This window comes from Equus przewalskii, chromosome 2, assembly GCF_037783145.1.
Source record: "Equus przewalskii isolate Varuska chromosome 2, EquPr2, whole genome shotgun sequence".
In the NCBI taxonomy this organism is placed as follows: domain Eukaryota; kingdom Metazoa; phylum Chordata; class Mammalia; order Perissodactyla; family Equidae; genus Equus; species Equus przewalskii.
Genome location: NC_091832.1, coordinates 41,570,005 through 41,587,056, shown reverse-complemented (window position 1 = coordinate 41,587,056; position 17,052 = coordinate 41,570,005). Strand labels below are relative to the sequence as shown.

General features: G+C 42.7%; 1 protein-coding gene and 1 non-coding gene across 3 annotated transcripts in view; one reads left to right on the top strand and one right to left on the bottom strand.

The window, feature by feature from the left end:
* SLC25A33 (solute carrier family 25 member 33) overlaps positions 1–14,073 on the top strand; it is a 30,523-nt gene extending 16,450 nt beyond the window's left edge. For both annotated transcript variants that reach the window (XM_070603519.1, XM_008517186.2), the window contains exons 3-7: positions 4,291–4,368; positions 6,035–6,135; positions 8,647–8,713; positions 11,868–12,148; positions 13,599–14,073. In XM_070603519.1, coding sequence (XP_070459620.1) covers positions 4,291–4,368; positions 6,035–6,135; positions 8,647–8,713; positions 11,868–12,148; positions 13,599–13,801 — 730 coding nt within the window. In that variant the 3' untranslated portion in view covers positions 13,802–14,073. The remainder of the gene's footprint in view (positions 1–4,290; positions 4,369–6,034; positions 6,136–8,646; positions 8,714–11,867; positions 12,149–13,598) is intronic.
* On the bottom strand, positions 8,366–8,465 carry LOC139082095 (small nucleolar RNA SNORA32). Its single transcript, XR_011537828.1, has one exon. It is a non-coding gene; the product is annotated as a small nucleolar RNA SNORA32 (small nucleolar RNA).
* Positions 14,074–17,052: the final 2,979 nt, after the last annotated feature.

Below are 17,052 nucleotides of genomic sequence, written 5' to 3'. Positions count from 1 at the left end.
GTGTGGGACGCCTACCACAGCATGGCTTGCCAAGCGGTGCCATGTCCGCACCCGGGATCCAAACTGGCGAACCCTGGGACACCAAAGCAGAACGTGCGCACTTAACCGCTGCACCACCAGGCCGACCTCCAAGAATGTCTTCACCCAACCCCTGTTTCCATGACTTTCGGGGGAGCTGTCATCATGAATTCAATATTTTTATAACCTGTGGCTTATAGCTTTAAGAACTTTTTATTTTAAAATAATTTCAAACTTACAGAAAAGTTACAGGAGTGTACAAATAATTTGCTTATACTCTCTACTTCATCACCAATTTTTAACATTTTGCCACATTTGCTTTTTAATTTTTGCTCTATATACATATTTTTTCTGAACCATTTGAAAATAAGTTACAGGTATTATGCCCCTTTACCCTTAATTCTTCAGCATTTATTTCCTAAGAGCAAGTGTATTCCTTTAAAACCACAGTACAGTTTTCAAGTTCAAGGAATTTAACATTGAAATACTACTTTTTACCTATCTACAGTCCATATTCTAGTTTCATCAGTTGTCTGTTGTGATTGCTGTGGCACAAGAACTAAATTTTGTCTTCAGCTCTGTTCCTGCCAGTAGCTCTTCTGCTCCTGAGAGCTTTCTCAGTGAGCGTTTTTTTCCCTCCTTGCCGGGTTTTTTTTAACAGATTTATTAAGATGTAATTCGCATACTATACAGTTAACTGTTTGTAGTGTGTTCACAGAGTTTTGTACAAGCATCACTACAGTGTGATTTTAGAACATTTTCATCCCCACCAAGGGAAACCCCTTCCCCGCTCACAGTCGTTCCCCGTCCTCCACCCTCCAGCCCTAGGCAGCCCGCCAGGAATCTACTTTCTGTCAATACAGATTTGTCTCCTCTGGACTTTTCACATAAACGAAGTCATGCAACATATGGCCTCTTGTGTCTGGCTTTTTTCATTTAATCTAATGTTTCTTAAAGGTTCATCCTTGTTGTAGTGTGTACCAGTACTTCCTTCCTTTTTATTTCTGAATAATACTCCTGTATGGCTAGGTCTTATTTTAAATACATTGCTTTGACCTTCCCCAGATGCCATGAAAAGAGAAGAAAAGAAGTTACACTGTACTCGTAGTGAGTGCTCCCTAGTTATCTAGTGTGGCGAACAGAGTACCTTCATGTGACACTGAGGGGTGGCCAGAGGGTTTCATGTGGGCCACGCCAACAAGAGTGTGTCTTGGAATCACCTAAAAGGGCCTGGATTTAAATCTGCCAGTAAGAAAAGATTTTATGATTAGAAAATAAGACTATTGTCTCCCTAATATATTGAAGTAATTTAATTATATAAATAGAACTGAGGTTTAGTTTACTACCTTTCTTTCTTTCTTTTTTTGGTGAGGAAGATTGGCTCTGAGTTAACGTCTGTGCCAATTTTCCTCTATTTTGTTTGTGGGTTGCCGCCACAGCATACTTGATGAACGGTGTATAGGTCCACGCCTGGGATCTGAACCTGCAAACCCTGGGCTGCCAAAGCAGAGCATGCCAACTTAGCCGCCACGCCACCAGGCCAATCCCTACTACCTTTTTAAATAATAGCTTTATTGAGATATTAGTCACATACCATAACATTCATCCTTTTAAAGTATACAGTTTAATGGTTTTCAGTATATTCACAGTTATGTGACCATCACCACTATGTAATTCTAGAACATTTTCATCACACCAAAAAGAAATGTGTCATTCCCCATCTCTCCCTCCCCCAACCCCTGATCTACTTAACGTCTCTATGGGTATTTTATTCTTTTTATGCTGTTGTAAAAATAAAAAGCAATTGATTTTTATTTCCATTTTCAGATTCTTCATTGCTACTGTGTAGAAATATAGGTGATTTTTCTGTATTGAACTTGTATCCTGCAACCTTGCTGAACTCATTTTCCAGTTATAGTAACTTTTTAGTGGATTTCTTAGTATTTATCTTAGTACAACATCAAGTTCTCTGTGAATAAAGATAGTTTTACTTTTTCTTTTCCAATCTAGATACTTTTTATTTCTTGTGTAATTGTTAGCCTACTGCTTTTTAGGAAAGCTCCTAAAGGTATAAGTATTCTTTATTTTCAAGCAATTGAAATATTTATAAACATCCCAAAATTTGGAGAAGAGAAGCTAAGATTCAAAATTTTATGTAGTTTGTACATTGAGGGAATTTAGACCATGAAAAGTCACACTGATCTGAAGAAGGGAAGAGCAGGGAAGAAAAGCACGAGTGGGTAAAACTTTAACGTTAGCCAGCACACCAAGGACCAAAACGTCAGCTTAACTTGTTTTGCACCAAAAATTTCAGCTTGGTTTGGGGAGCTTTTTCTCTTCGGGAAAAATGGAAGTTGGTAGAAAGAGATTTGGCAGGATTGACTTTATTATTAGCTTTATAGGAATAGCTTTTGCATAAAATGAAAGATATCTTTATCTTCAATGTCATAATGAAGGTAAAACATTAAATTCTTTTGACAATGGTATGATTATTTGTGAGCCAGATCAACTTAGAATGCTGTCAAATTGGAGGTACTAATTGCTAAGTAAAGAAAAATCCTCAGTAAGAAAAGGAGATTAAATTAGAGGACTATAATTTAACAATGTAAATGGATACCATGAAAATTGAGCCATTGAAAAGAATAAAATGCCTCTAGGGGCTGGCCCCGTGGCTAGGTGGCTAAGTTCGCACGCTCTGCTTTGGCAGCCCAGGGTTCGGATCCTGGGGGCGGACATGGCACCGCTCATCAGGCCATGTTGAGGTGGCATCCCACATACCACAACTAGAAGGACCCACAACTAAAATATACAATTATGTACTGGGGGGATTTGGGGAGAAAAAAGCAGGGGAAGAAGAAAAAAAAAAAGATTGGCAACAGTTGTTAGCTCAGGTGCCAATCTTTAAAAACAAAAAAAAGACTAAAATGCCCCTAAAGAATGTTCTGTACAGTCTTTTTAGGATTTTCTTAGTCACTTTTAATCAGAAAACATATTTAACTTGTGTTTTTTTTTAAACCACATTGGCAAGGGTGTGGAAAAATTGGAACCTTTGTGTGTTGCAGGTAGGAATGTAAAATGGTGCAGCTGCTGTGGTAGATAGTATGGCGAATTCTCAAAAAATTAAACATACAATTACCATACGATCCAGCAATGCCACTTCTGGGCATATACTCAGAAGCATTTAAACTAGGGACTTGAACAGATATTTGAACACTCATGTTCATAGCCGCGTTATTCACAGTAGCTGAAAGGTGGAAGCAACCCAGGTGTCCATTGACAGATACATGGATAAACAATATGTGGTGCATACATACAATGGAGGAGTATTCAGCCTTGAAAAGAAGGAAATTCTGACACATGCCACAACATGGATGAACCTCAAAGACGCTATGCCAAGTGAAATAAGCCAGTCACAAAAGGACAGATGCTGTATGCTGCCATTCATGTGAGATCCCTAGAGTAGTCAAATTCATAGTCAGAAAATAGACTGGTGGTTGCCAAGGGCTGGGAGGAGGAGGGAATGGGAAGTTAGTGTTTAAAGTGTATGAAATTTCAGTTTGAGAAGATGAAAAAGTGGAGATGGATGGTGGTGATGGTTGCACAACAATGTGAACGTACTCAGTGCCGCTGAATTGTACACTTAAAAGTGGTTAAGTGGTAAAAATTTGTTATATGTTACCACAATTTTAAAAAAAAAGAAAAAGCAGGCACAGTATTCTCTTCAAACTTGAGATACTAGGCTTTGGCTTAACATTCATCCAGCCCATGGAAATTATTAAGTTTTTCTATTCCTTATATTTTTGTTTAGGGCTGTCCTGCAATAGGTAAAGATCTAGAAGATAGGATTATTATGAACAAGGAGTAAATCCAAAGGAAATATGATCACCAGGAATCTCTGCACCCGTTTTTCAGTGAATCTTGTTGTAGTGAGGACGTTGTTCCCTGTGTCCGGCCCTCTGCCAGGTGCTGCTCCTCCCTCACTAGGACTTCGATGGGTGGTACAAACCCTGAACGTCTCGCTCCTGCCTGAACAAGGGAAAGGGCCCCTTGAAGACGTGTCGGACTGATGGCTTTTGAAGCGTGCTGTTTCACCGTATTAATGAAAGCAGTATTCTTCAGTCTTCTGATTCCGTATTGTCATATAATCAGATAGGGTCTGAGCTCTTGTAAACATTCTGTGCTTTACTCGAGGAACTCATGTGAAGGCAGATGTCTCATAATTTTGCAGTATTGTCTAGGGGTTTTAAAGATACATCTTTTCTTATTATTCAGGTCGATCTTGGAGAAGGAGGGACCAAAGTCACTTTTCAGAGGCTTGGGTCCAAATTTGGTTGGAGTCGCGCCATCAAGGTAAGCATTAAACTTTCAGCCTGCACACTGCATACGGTATATAATATCCTGAGTCCTTTCTTCCCGAAGGGCAATACTTCGTGATGGCCAGGTTCTTTTTCTGTGTGGGATTTGCCTAAATACATCCGACATACAGAAATAATGATAACTGTTGGTGTGTATAATCTATTTAAAAAGTAGAAAGTACTAGTCTGTGAGATTATATGGGGCATGCATGATTAATAGATGGCAAAGGTACTGTACATATCTAGTAGTTAAGAAAATTGAACTGTATCTCATGTTTGTGGGTAGTGCTGATTTGATAAAATTTGTTATACACACGTACTAAAAATTCTAAAGGAACAAAGGGTTTAATAAGAATCTACATTTTCACAACATCCTCAGGTGTACAACTTGGAGCACTGATCTGCAAGAATTCTAGAAGCTTTTAGTCTTCATCTTATAGTATGAAACAACATACTCATTTTTGTTATAAAGGTTAATTCTCTTTAGAGTCTGTTCCAGTATTACATGGGGTAATGTAAATGTCCTACCCCAGTCACCCAGCTCCCCGCCTAGGAGGCAGTCTACTTTTCAGAGATGCTATACACACATACTCATCTGTTCACTTTTATGTTCACACATCTCTACCCGCTATATCAGCACTGTCCAAGAGGACTTTTGCAGAGATGGAAATGTTCTATAACTATGATCTCCAGTATAGGAGCACTAGCTACATGTGAATATTAAGTACTTGAAACATGGCTAGTGAGACCGAGGAACTGAATTTTAAACTTTACTTTTAAGCAGCTCCATGCCGTCAGTGGCTATTGTGTTGGGACAATGTAGCTCTAAATATTCAAATAGGCTTTAAAGAGAATTAAGTCTTGTAACAAAAATTAGGATATAGATTCCTGGCTACCACACCCATTTAGAACCCTTGGGACCTAGAAAAAACGGAAGACTGTTTCGCAACACAATAATGATAAGTAGTCAGGATCCCAAGTTGAAAAATATATTCTATGGTTGATCCACTGGCCAGCCGGAAAAAAAGAAGCACTTTCCCTGGCATTGCTGATGAAGGAGCAGGGGAAATCCCAACCAGCCCTTGCTCCCCAGCCCCAACAGAGAAGACAGAAGGGGAAAAGCAGGCGGAGACAGAGAAGACCAGACCAGAGAGCCATGGAGAGGCCAGACGCCACCAACAGGGGTCACTTTTGGGGAGGAGGGCGGAGGGAGCGCTTTATGAGAACATGTATGATGATTGCTTCTGTGTGATCCTGAGTCATCAAAATAAAGCTCAAATTATATTTGACATACTCATTTTGGTGTAAGGCAGGACAAGTGTGCTGTATTTTAGAAACAGTACAGATTTTTAAAGTTGGTGCTTCAGGGATTGCAAAATGAAGAACATAAATGGACTTCGTGTGTATATTACCAAAATCTCATTTTCCTTAATTATTTTGGACATTTCCGTCATCACTGAATACTTTCTGGAAGGACAGGCAGGAAGTTCCTGAAGGTGCCTGCAGCAGGTTTTGGTTTTAGCACGGATAAGGTCAAGCTTTTGGTTATATGTTAGCTTCTTTCCCATATTTTCCTAAATTTTCCAGAGGTTGCAGAGGGACATACCTATCACATAGCTCCATATCGATGTCTTCATAGCGTTCTCTCTTGGTTCTAACAGGGCCGTGTACTTCGCGTGTTACTCCAAAGCCAAAGAGCAGTTCAATGGCATTTTTGTGCCGAACAGCAATGTTGTGCACATCTTCTCAGCTGGCTCTGCAGGTATGTTCCCCAGTGATGGAGAGAAGTTTCTCACTCTCCTAAAGCATGTGTTGTGCCCAACAGCTTCTTCCAGGAATCAGAAATTAGCCCTCTGCTCCTTTTGCATCTACAGTCGTTTTTCTAAAGCTGTATATTAGAACTGAGAAAATATGAGTGTTTGAGAGCAGTTTGTAACTTGGTTCCGTTTTCTTCAACCACTAAAGCTTTTTATTCTCCCTCAAAATTTACATGTTCTCATGCGTGCTACTGGTTAGTGTTATATTTCTTTTAAAGGAATATTAATGTTTTTATGTCTGTCTATTTCATTATTTTCTAAAATTCAAGCTGCCTTTTTCGTGACTCCCAACGATGTCCCGCATACCATGTGTACAGTTGGTACTTCTCTCCTTCACGACTGGATTCTGTGATGAGGGCTCAGGACTCAGAGTGCAGTTCTTTTAGTGGGCCCAGTGACACATTAGATAATTCTATTCTCTTTCGAGGGAGTCTTTCCACTTACTTAGAAAATTCATGACAGGATTTTTTCCCCAGGAAATGTGTGGCACAAAACATGGACTTGCAGATTGCTGAGAGAAGACGGTGTCTTTGTAGATACTGTTTGATGTCTGTTCAAAGAGAAAGGTATTTTAGAGAATGTAAATTGGCATTTGATGGAAAATTTCCAACTTTTGCCATCCTGTAAGGTGTAGGCACCAGTTTTGTCTGCCTGTGTTACTCCAAGTAAAAGTACGAGTAGCCCATCTGAATAGCGATAGCTAATAATTTCTGGACCCCAAATAGAAAGTAATGTTAAGCAAAGCGGCTTCACACAAGAAAGGCGCTTCTACTGACTACAGAGCTCTGAGGAGGAAATGTGGAGTGTGGGAACCGGTCTGTCTTCACTCGCTGGACCAGTAGTGAGCGAGCCAGACCAAGAGCTGCTCGTCAGTTTTATAACTTCTGCAAAATTAACTTAGAAGAACCCTCGGGAAATAAATTGGACCTGGAGGGGGAGGTGTTTAAACCGCTCTCTAGGTTCCTGGTTGCTAATTAATCTGCTTAGAACTGTGGAGGGGAGGAGGTGTTCCAGAGGACTCCTTGTGTCAGGCCAGTACCACGATGCTACTTTTTTGCTTGGTCTGAAACGATACGTAGTATTAACATGGGGAAGAGTTACTAACAAAATGTTTCTGTAAGCAGATTAGTCTTAAAACTCCACTTTTCTGAAATGATTAGTCAGGTATTAAAATGCAGTGTGAGTTTGGCTTCAGGTAAATGGAGATTTGGTTCCTTCTATTTTAAGTTAGATATAAAGTAACCTTTTGGGGCCGGCCTGGTGGCTCAGTGCTTAAGTGCACACGTTCCGCTTTGGTGGCTTGCGGGTCGCCTGTTCAGATCCCGGGTACAGACATGGCACCGCTTGGCAAAAGCCATGCTGTGGTAAGCATCCCACATATAAAGTGGAGGAAGATGGGCACAGATGTTGGCTCAGGGCCAGTCTTCCTCAGCAAAAAGAGGAGGATTGGCAGCAGATGTTAGCTCAGGGCTGATCTTCCTAAAAAATAAATAAATAAAAATAAAGTAACCTTTTGGATTAAATAAGCAACTTTTTAAAACAAATTATTTCTGGCCCTGAAGCTCATAAATTGAGTTTTAGGATAGTTTCATATTTACTATAATGATTTGAATCACATGAACAGAAATGCCAACAGCACCACCTAGAGGCTGGAAAGATTAGACAGGGCTCTAGAAAATTGGGATTTTTTTTTAAGTCCATAAATTTTTATTTAAATAATTTCCCATGTTGTGATTCCTTCCAGTCACCTTAATTCCTCCAAAGTTTGAGTCATAATCTTCAAGATAGCCCTTTTAAAAAAGAAATTTCAAGGGGCAGCCCCGGGTTCGCCGATTCAAATCCCAGGTGCGGACATGACACCCCTTGGCAAGCTGTGCTGTGGCAGGCATCTCACGTATAAAGTAGAGGAAAATGGGCATGGATGTTAGCTCAGGGCCAGTCTTCCTCAGCAAAAAGAGGAGGATTGGCAGTAGTTAGCTCAGGGCTAATCTTCCTCAAAAAAAAAAAATTTAAGAAGGATTAACCAGGCAAAAGATAGTTGCAAGACTCCAGAGATCTAGGCATGCACTGTACAACCACCACTAGCCATGGTCAGTCTCATTCATGACCTTTCGTGATGTATATTTATACTGGACAGTACTGATCTAAGCAATGGAAATAAAACAAGGGTTAGTAAAATGTTCCCAATAGGCTGAACGCTAGCAAGGTAGCAGAAAAAAAACCCAGTGGGAAGAGTTTTGTTTGTTTGTTTGTTTTTAGGTCCAGCATACCAACAGATGTTACATTTAGGGGACCATAGTGGCCACCTGCAGTACAGAAACGTAACTGCTCCCTACTGTCCATTTTCACTATTAAGGCATTGAAATTCTCATTTCAGAGTTTATCATATGAAATAGGCAGCTTTAACAAGCATTGACTGTGTTCAGTGATGATATTTTCTGTGCTTTTTTTCCCAGCTTTTGTCACAAATTCCTTAATGAATCCTATATGGATGGTGAAAACCCGGATGCAGCTAGAACGGAAGTAAGTTATTAATTGTTCCTTCCTTAATAGAAGAATTCTTGGGGATTTTTTCTTCCCCCAGTTCCAGGTGTGGAGTGAGGTGTGCAGCGTCCTTAGCCATCCCTGCCCCTATTTTTTCTGAATACAGGCACATGTAGAAATTCCTTTTGTTTTGAGATTTGTGCTGCCAAGCATTGTGGGGAGACAAGGACCAACATAAATAACATAAGGGGAGGTCAAAAATCTGCTCAGCAGTCCTGACTTCCTCTCGGATAGTCGGTGGGTCTCTGCTCTTGGCAGACCCCACCCCAAGTTGGAGTGCTTTGGGCTTTCCTCCAGATGACCTCTCTTTCAAGGGGGAAGATGCCAGTAAGGGCAGAACAGCAAATGCCTTCAGGCCTCAGAAGAGTGATTTTAATCTCCAAGGCCCTCAAATATACTAGATTTCTGCCCTGAAACTCTAGCCAGGGCAGCTTAACATCTTTTATGCTGCGGATTCCTTTGGCAGCTTGGGGAAGCCTGCAGGCACTTTTTAGAATAATGTTTTTAAAAGCAGTGGAAACCAATTATTGAAATATAGTTATCAATTTTTTTTTTTTTTGAGGAAGATTAGCCCTGAGCTAACTGCTGCCAATCCTCCTCTTTTTGCTGAGGAAGACTGGCCCTGAGCTAACATCCGTGCCCATCTTCCTCTACTTTATTTGTGGGATGCCTGCTACAGTATGACTTGCCAAGCAGTGCCATGTCCGCATGCGGGATCCGAACTGGCGAACCCTGGGCTGCTGAAGCGGAACGTGCAAACTTAACCGCTGCGCCACTGGGCTGGCCCCATCAATGTTTTAAAAAATTGCCCAATATATCCATATACTTTTTTTAATATGTTAACGAGATCAAGCAGCCCAGTAACTACAGTGATTTCAAAGAAATGATGATGGTAAATGATTCTGTGGTAGGATTTTATCTAAGATAACCCTTGTGAAACTGTGTTGCCTAGAAATGGGGGGAGGGCGCACTGGAAACTTCCAGCTAGTCCCATAAAGAAAGGAGGAGAGCAAGCAAGAACTCCGGCTGGAAGTGTAGGCGGGAGTCTGCGTTAGTTGGTTTTTCTCTCGAATGATCAGTAGCCTCTGAATTGATCTTTGATTCCATATTCCCCCTAGTCCAGTCTGCCTGAAAGAACCTTCTAAAAAAAATCAGGTCTAATCATTTTGAACAGATCCCTTGCTCAGAATCCTTCAATGAATCTTGGTGGTTCTCAGGGTCAAATCCTAACACTTTGGCTTAACATTCAAGGTCCTTTGCAATTTTCTAAAAATGCCACATGCTCTCATGCTCCCCTCTCTCTGAGTATGCCATCCCTCACAAGGAATCCCTCTTCCCCTTCTCCTTCAAGAACACATGCTTGTCCTTCAGGCTTCTGACCAGCATCCTCTCCTGGAACCCTTTGTAATCACTCCCCGTTCCAGCTGTGCACGCGGTGTCCTGATAGCACTTCTCTGGAGCGGAGGATACGTGCACGAGTCGGCTGAGCGCCCCTGCGTGCATTCTTTTAAATCTGCCTAATGACCCCTGTGGAGGACATTTTGTTTGGGCGGGCTCTGTTAACATGTCCCTCAACAAGAAGTATTTATTTCATGCTTCCTGTGCACTAGGCACTGGGGAAACAGGGAGTAAGACATAGGCCCTGCCTTCCGGAAGCTCACAGCTTCAGAGAAAAGAAAGACAATTATAGTCTGGTGGGATAAGGGGCCTGCTGGACCCGGAGGGTTCCTAGTGCAGTGTAGGCAGGACAGGCAGAGATAAGCAGTGATGCCCACCCCACCATCCGAGGAATAGCCAGGTGGGGCATCAGTGAAGGTGCTTCAGGCAGAGAGCTGTGCGTGCAGAAAATCTGGAGGCAAGAAAGCATCCTGGGTTCTGGGGAACTGAAGGAAGTGAGGTATGATCAGAGTGGGCTGCATGGATACATACTAGAGAAGGAGGGAATTACAGAAAGATAGGGCTGCAGAAACGTGTGGGGGCCACATCCTTAAAAGCCCTGGGAAGGAATTTGGAGTTTGAACTTGGGCTGTATTTTGAGAGCAGTAGAGAGTCATTAGAGCTGTTTTTCAGGGTGGGGCTGGGGGACACTTTGCCCCCCAGGGGACATTTGGCCGTGTCTGGAGACATTTTTAGCTGTCACAACTTAAATGGGCTGCTATTGGCATCTGCTAGGAAAGGCTGAGGGTGCTGCTAAACATCCTACAATGCATAGGACGCATGTCACAACAGAGAATTATCTGGCCCAAAATGTCAGTAGTTCCAAGGTTGAGACACCCTGCATTAGAGGATTTTAAGCAGGAAGGAGACACGGTTGGATTTGCATTAGAAAGGTCTCTCCAGCTAGGGAGCAGAGAAGGGCCTCGAAGAGACCTGTTGAGACTGACCGGAGCAGGAGGGTGTGCTGGCCTTCAGCCCCCAGGAGGGGTCTCTGCCATGCCACCAGCGTAAACACTCTCAGGTCCCATTTGTATCCAGGCGGTTATGGAAACTTCCCGTCATGGGGTAGGAGCCTCCAGGCCTGAGGTCTTTTATTGGTTATTGTAGTCTATTTAGTGTTTAGAAATGTAGAAATTTAGAAAAAATAGAATCAAAACACACCGTCTGGAGACTAGAGTAATAAGAAAGAGCACTCCTCTGCTCACCGCCCCGTCAGAATGCTGGTGAATTTTCTTGGAGTATTTTCTTAAAGCATATTCGTACTGTAATTGTAGTTATACTTGACATGATTTTGCCCTGCTTTCCGCTTAAGCCGTTCTCCGTATCTTACTGCCTTCACAACTGTTTTAACCTAGTATATGTACCATAGTTTACTTATCTGTTCCTGTTTTTAGATGTTTGTTTTGATTATATTGCAGTTATGTTTTCCTCCGTGATGAACATCTTCCTCCATATGACCCTTTCCAAAATTAGGTCAGAGGCTGTGAACGTGTTTTTATGGATCTTGGTACAGATGCACATGGGCTATGGGCCTCTGAGGTGTCCCAGCTAAGAGACTCAGCCTCGCACAACAGGGAGGACACGCTGCCCTGCTGTGTGATGTCTCTTTAGGTCCAGTGTTCGTTCTGTGACTTGGAACCCCGGCCAGGCTCATCGGCGTGCGTTGTAACTCCTGTCTTTGGTCTCCTTTACACAGGGTGCGAGGCTCCAAGCAGATGAACACACTCCAGTGCGCTCGCTATGTTTACCAGACGGAAGGCATCCGCGGCTTCTACAGGGGGTTGACTGCCTCCTATGCTGGAATTTCAGAAACTATCATCTGTTTTGCTATTTATGAAAGTTTAAAGAAGTATCTGAAAGAAGCTCCATTAGCCTCTTCTACAAGTGGGACTGAGAAAAATTCCACAAATTTTTTTGGACTTATGGCAGCTGCTGCTATTTCTAAGGGATGTGCCTCCTGCATTGCTTATCCACACGGTATGCTTTCTCTCTCTTTCAGAGCGGTAAAACAGCTGTCGGGTTTGTGTCGTTTCTCAGTGTCTGGGCCTCTGTAGCACACACAGAAGTGCACATACCTGCAGGTCACAGGTGACTGCTCACGAGTGAGACCAGCTGCCCTGCGCGTAGGTTATAGGAGTGCTAGGAAGTCCTCTCCGCTCGCCTGCAGCTGGTCGTGGCCAGAACGTGATGTGCAGATGTGGGCCCTGTGTTACGGAACTTCGCATGTTTTCAAAGAAGCCGGCAATCCGGATTTTATTTAAAATTCCTTGATTTAAAAGAATGATGTGGGAGCCAAACTTTACAAACAAAATCTCCCAGCTTCCATTTTGAATGGAGTACTGAGTAAGGCTACTTTGGGTAAGATGATTTTTTAAGGAATCATAGACCTAATGTCCTATTGACCTACTTAAAAAACATAGCTCAGTTTATTGTGCCATGAAAAATAGGTTTTGTTTTCAAAAGCCTACTGCACTGTCAGCTGTGACAAATGCACGTGCTCAACTCAGTAACAGGTAATTGAGTCCCACCATGTTCTGGGGCACTAAGGGACACCATGGGGCTCATGGAGAAGAGGTCGGGACGCTCCCATGTCGGGAGACAGAAGCTTGAGGTCTGCTTGACAGGTGGTGACAAGGGTTGCGCCGTGGATGCTTGGGTGAAGGAGGGCCAGGTGGGCGAAGGTCTGGAAAAGGAGGAGGCAGCTTTAAGCTGGACAGAGTGGAGACGGAGTCTAGTAGGGAGAGAAAGTTGGGAAATAAATGAAAAGAATGTCTCGTTGAAGTATTACCATACTTAATACAAATTACACCTTCAGTGACGTAGTGTTTGTTTAATTGGTAATAGAAAACCATAAACTATCTTAAAATTAAGTCCCATTCAGACTGAGCTTTTTTTAATCCCTCAAAATTATTTTGTACTCTTGTAGGTATATCTAAATGTCCCTAAATGACCATTTCCCAGAGTTAGAAAAAGTTCTTTAAAAAATCTTAACTTTTGGGGCCAGTCGGGTGGTGTAGTGGTTAAGTTTGCACACTCCAGTTCAGGGGCCTGGGGTTTGCGGTTTTGGATCCTGAGCATTGACCTGCACACCATTCATCAAGTTGTGCTGTGGTGGCGTCCCACATATGAAATAGAGGAAGATTGGCAGAGATGTTAGCTCAGCAACTATCTTCTTCAAGCAAAAAAAGAGGAAGATTGGCAACAGATGTTAGTTCAGAGCCAATCTTCCTCACCAAAAAAAAAAATCTTAACTTTTCATTACATCTATGTGATTGTCCTGTCCAAATACAGCTGAGAGCAGAGATACTCTGGCAAAGAGCCAGAGTTGTACATTGACGATTATAAAGTTATGTGCTTTGAATTCTCTCCTCTTATTACCTTGTAATACCGTTGATTTCTAGCATTAAGTGTGTGTTTCTCTCTGCAGAAGTCATAAGGACGCGGCTCCGGGAGGAGGGCACCAAGTACAAGTCCTTTGTCCAGACCGCTCGGCTGGTCTTCCGAGAAGAAGGTTACCTTGCCTTTTATAGAGGACTCTTTGCTCAGCTCATCCGGCAGATACCAAACACTGCCATTGTGTTGTCTACCTATGAGTTAATTGTGTACCTGTTAGAGGACCATACTCAGTAACAGGCCAGAAAATATACTCTAGAAGAATAAAACTGAGAAACTCTAGAGAATTTTTTTTCCATTGATGTTTAGAATGTTTGAGACCGAAACAGGAAAGGCCATAAAATATCTGGTTCATATCACCTGTTGGATATTTCCTTTTGGATTCATGCTTTCTGGAAGGTTTAAAGTCATTAACGTTAATAGTTAATTGTAACTTTTTTTTTTAACTTAAGGGGATTCAGGATTAAGCAGCAACTAAATTAAATCATGCTATTTAATTTAAGTGTGAATTTGGTTTGTGTCCTCCTTTATGTTCACTCTACTGTAAACTCTAGTTTACTAAGAACTTTAGTGAAACGTAATGCTAGAAATGCAGAGAAGAACTATAAAGTCAAAGTACAGCTTGTTTCCTACTCTGACCCTGCTCTGCTGGACAGATAAGAAGTGTCACATTTTGGTGGCACTGGGTGGACCAGGACAGACTTCCCAGCTATTTTTCTCCTTTGTACCTTTTCCAAGTCTCATTCCAATTGATCATCTAAGCTTTCAGGCTGCAGAGTTAAAAAACGAAGTACGACTTTCTGGCACTAAATATTTTGAACCATACACATTTTCCTGAAGTTACCCTCTATCTCCAGTTTGAACCAAAGGCGAGAGTTTCAAAGAGCTGTTTACCAGGTGCCTTGCTCTTGCATGTATTTCTAGAAGTTAAGCCCCAGTCAAGCCCAGGTCCCTTGTAAGTGTGAGAGCATAGCCCCCGAGGTGGCTGTGAGTGTGGGGCGTGGCGAGGAACAGACAGCCTCTCCTGTCTGGAACCCTGCTCTTGGGTCTCTGCTGCTGGAGAAGGGAACCACGAGAGAGGCTGACGCCCGTCACAGAGTTCACGCTGCTCTGACAGGAGGTGGTGGTGGTGTTTAAATACCCTAGATCAAAGTTAAAAAAAAATCTTAGAAGTGAGTAATTGCCAGAATTTTGAACACCCTCCCCTCATTTTTAAAGGAAATTTAATAAGGGACAAAAAGATAAGATGGAAGGCAGGTAAGATCGATAGCCTTCCATTAGCTCCTTCACTGGAATTTGAATGTATTACACAGTAAGGTTATTTTTCAGTCTGAACATCTAAAAGATAATTGATTCTAATAACTGATGCATTGTAGCTTCAGATTCACTGGCAAAGACTGTGGTAGGGATGAGAGGAGGATATTTTCAAATTGTATTTAAACTGAGTTTAATTTTGTTCACCTTTAGTCATAAGGAGGTTAGTTGGTGTTCTTGAGTTCTCTAGTATAATTTGCCTCAACTGTCAACAACTATGTAGAAGTCAAAATAAATGACTTTAGTCAAGCTGCAGGCTTCTAAAATGCATGGCAGTAAAGAGATTTCTCTATTCCACAAGCTCACGGGCACTGAGCAACATCTTCCTGTTTTAGTATTTATATTAAAACCTGAATTTTTCATTAAGATTTTATCTAACATGAAGGTTAACAATTAGGTTGCTTAATATTCACTAAGTGGGTATGAGAATTCTTTGGAAATAATTTCACTTATACATTCTTGAATTAATAAATTTTATGTTGACCTGGTATAATTTAGTTCTCCGCTTGCTTCTGCACCAAGGCCTTGAAGTGAAGGGACTGAGCACCTGGAGCAGGAAGAGACCAGCGGGAGGACAGCGATGCCTCCTCTCCAAAGCGGCTGCTTGGATTGAAAATGGGAAATATCACTGTCGGAGCTGCTAATGGAGAAATCCCATGATTTCTCTCTGTCTTCTCCACAAGCTTAGTCATTGGGGTTTTGTTATTTTTAAGTAGTCGTTTAATAAGACTTTTAGAACCCTCATTGCTTACCCATTGTGTTCCAAGCACTGTGCAAAGTGTTATATATTTTCTCATTTAAGGTAGTTCTGACAACCTTGTGGGGCAGGTATCACCACCATCCACATGTTACAAACGAGAGGCTCCGAGGCTACAGGACTGGCTTGAGGTCTTGGAGACAGTAGGTAGTAAACTGACCAAGAGTGTTTGCACTGCTTGTTGAGTAGGTGAATATAAGGGAGAGGGGCTGCTGAGCTTGTGGAATGACCTGACCCTGAAGCTGAGGTCCAGCCGACCATTCCATTCTGCTCACTCCAGGACTATGATTGCACTGATGAAGGTGCCCTTACACTAGAAGTGCCCGGGACGGAGGTGTTGGCTGCCTTCTTTGTCCACGTGGATCACAGAGCCCTTTCTTTGAGCAGACGTGACACGGACACTGAATCTTCTTGGAAAGAGAATGGTTCTTAAATACAACGCCACACGCTTTGAAGGAGGCTTCACGGCTGTTTGTTCATTTGTGGTGAAACCAGCAGGACGCAAAGGAAAGGCCTGTGCTCTGACACCCACTCCAGAAAGGAGGAGCTTCGAGTGCAGGCTCTACTCACCCCCTGGGTTTCTGCCCTGCTCATTCCCTCCTGCCGTTCCTGGTGAATGCACTGACTAGGGTTTGGCATAGATTAACTGGCCCAGGAAACCCATCAACCCATCACTATCCACCACAGTAAGAACTCTGATGTTGACCTCGAAAAACACTGGGAATGTTGTGGGAACACTGAAACATTATATTGTGATACAAATATTTCCGACTAGATTTTTTTTAGGTGTAAAGGTAATTTAGCTCAAACCAGTAATACTAAAACGCTTGCATAAAGTAATTCTCCCCTAGATCCACCGCCCCCTCAGGTAACTTTGCAATTTGGTGTTAACCAGCCTCTTTCTACAAACATACACATATGGGAGTTTATGCAAACTTAGGTATCATCAAAATTAATGTGTTGCTTTTTTTTGAAGTATAGCATCCCTCCAGGCCAATACCCATAACTGACATTCTGGCGGTTGCATTACGTTCCAATACAGTATGTCCTGTTTGTTCAACCTCGTCCCTATCGGTGCATGTTTCTATAAACTAGTTTTTTGACCATTGGAGTGGCTTCAGTGGAAGTGGCTTAAGGAGCTGCAACTTGCAGCAAAACAGCATTTCGCGCTTAGGCCGGGCCGGCTGGGCGTCGGGAAGACGAATTAGCGGGAGAAGAGGCTAGATAGATAGTAGCCAGCGAGGCTGAGGTTGCCGACTGCGCGGGAGGGGCCAGAGAGCGCGGCGGGCGCGGAGGAGGGCGCCCGGCCGGCTCCGCGCGGGGATGGGGGCCGCCTCCCGCCTCCGGCCGCTGGGGGGCGCGGGAGTGCCGGTACCGCGACTTCCGCCGGCGCCCCGCCCACCGGGCTCGTCTCGCG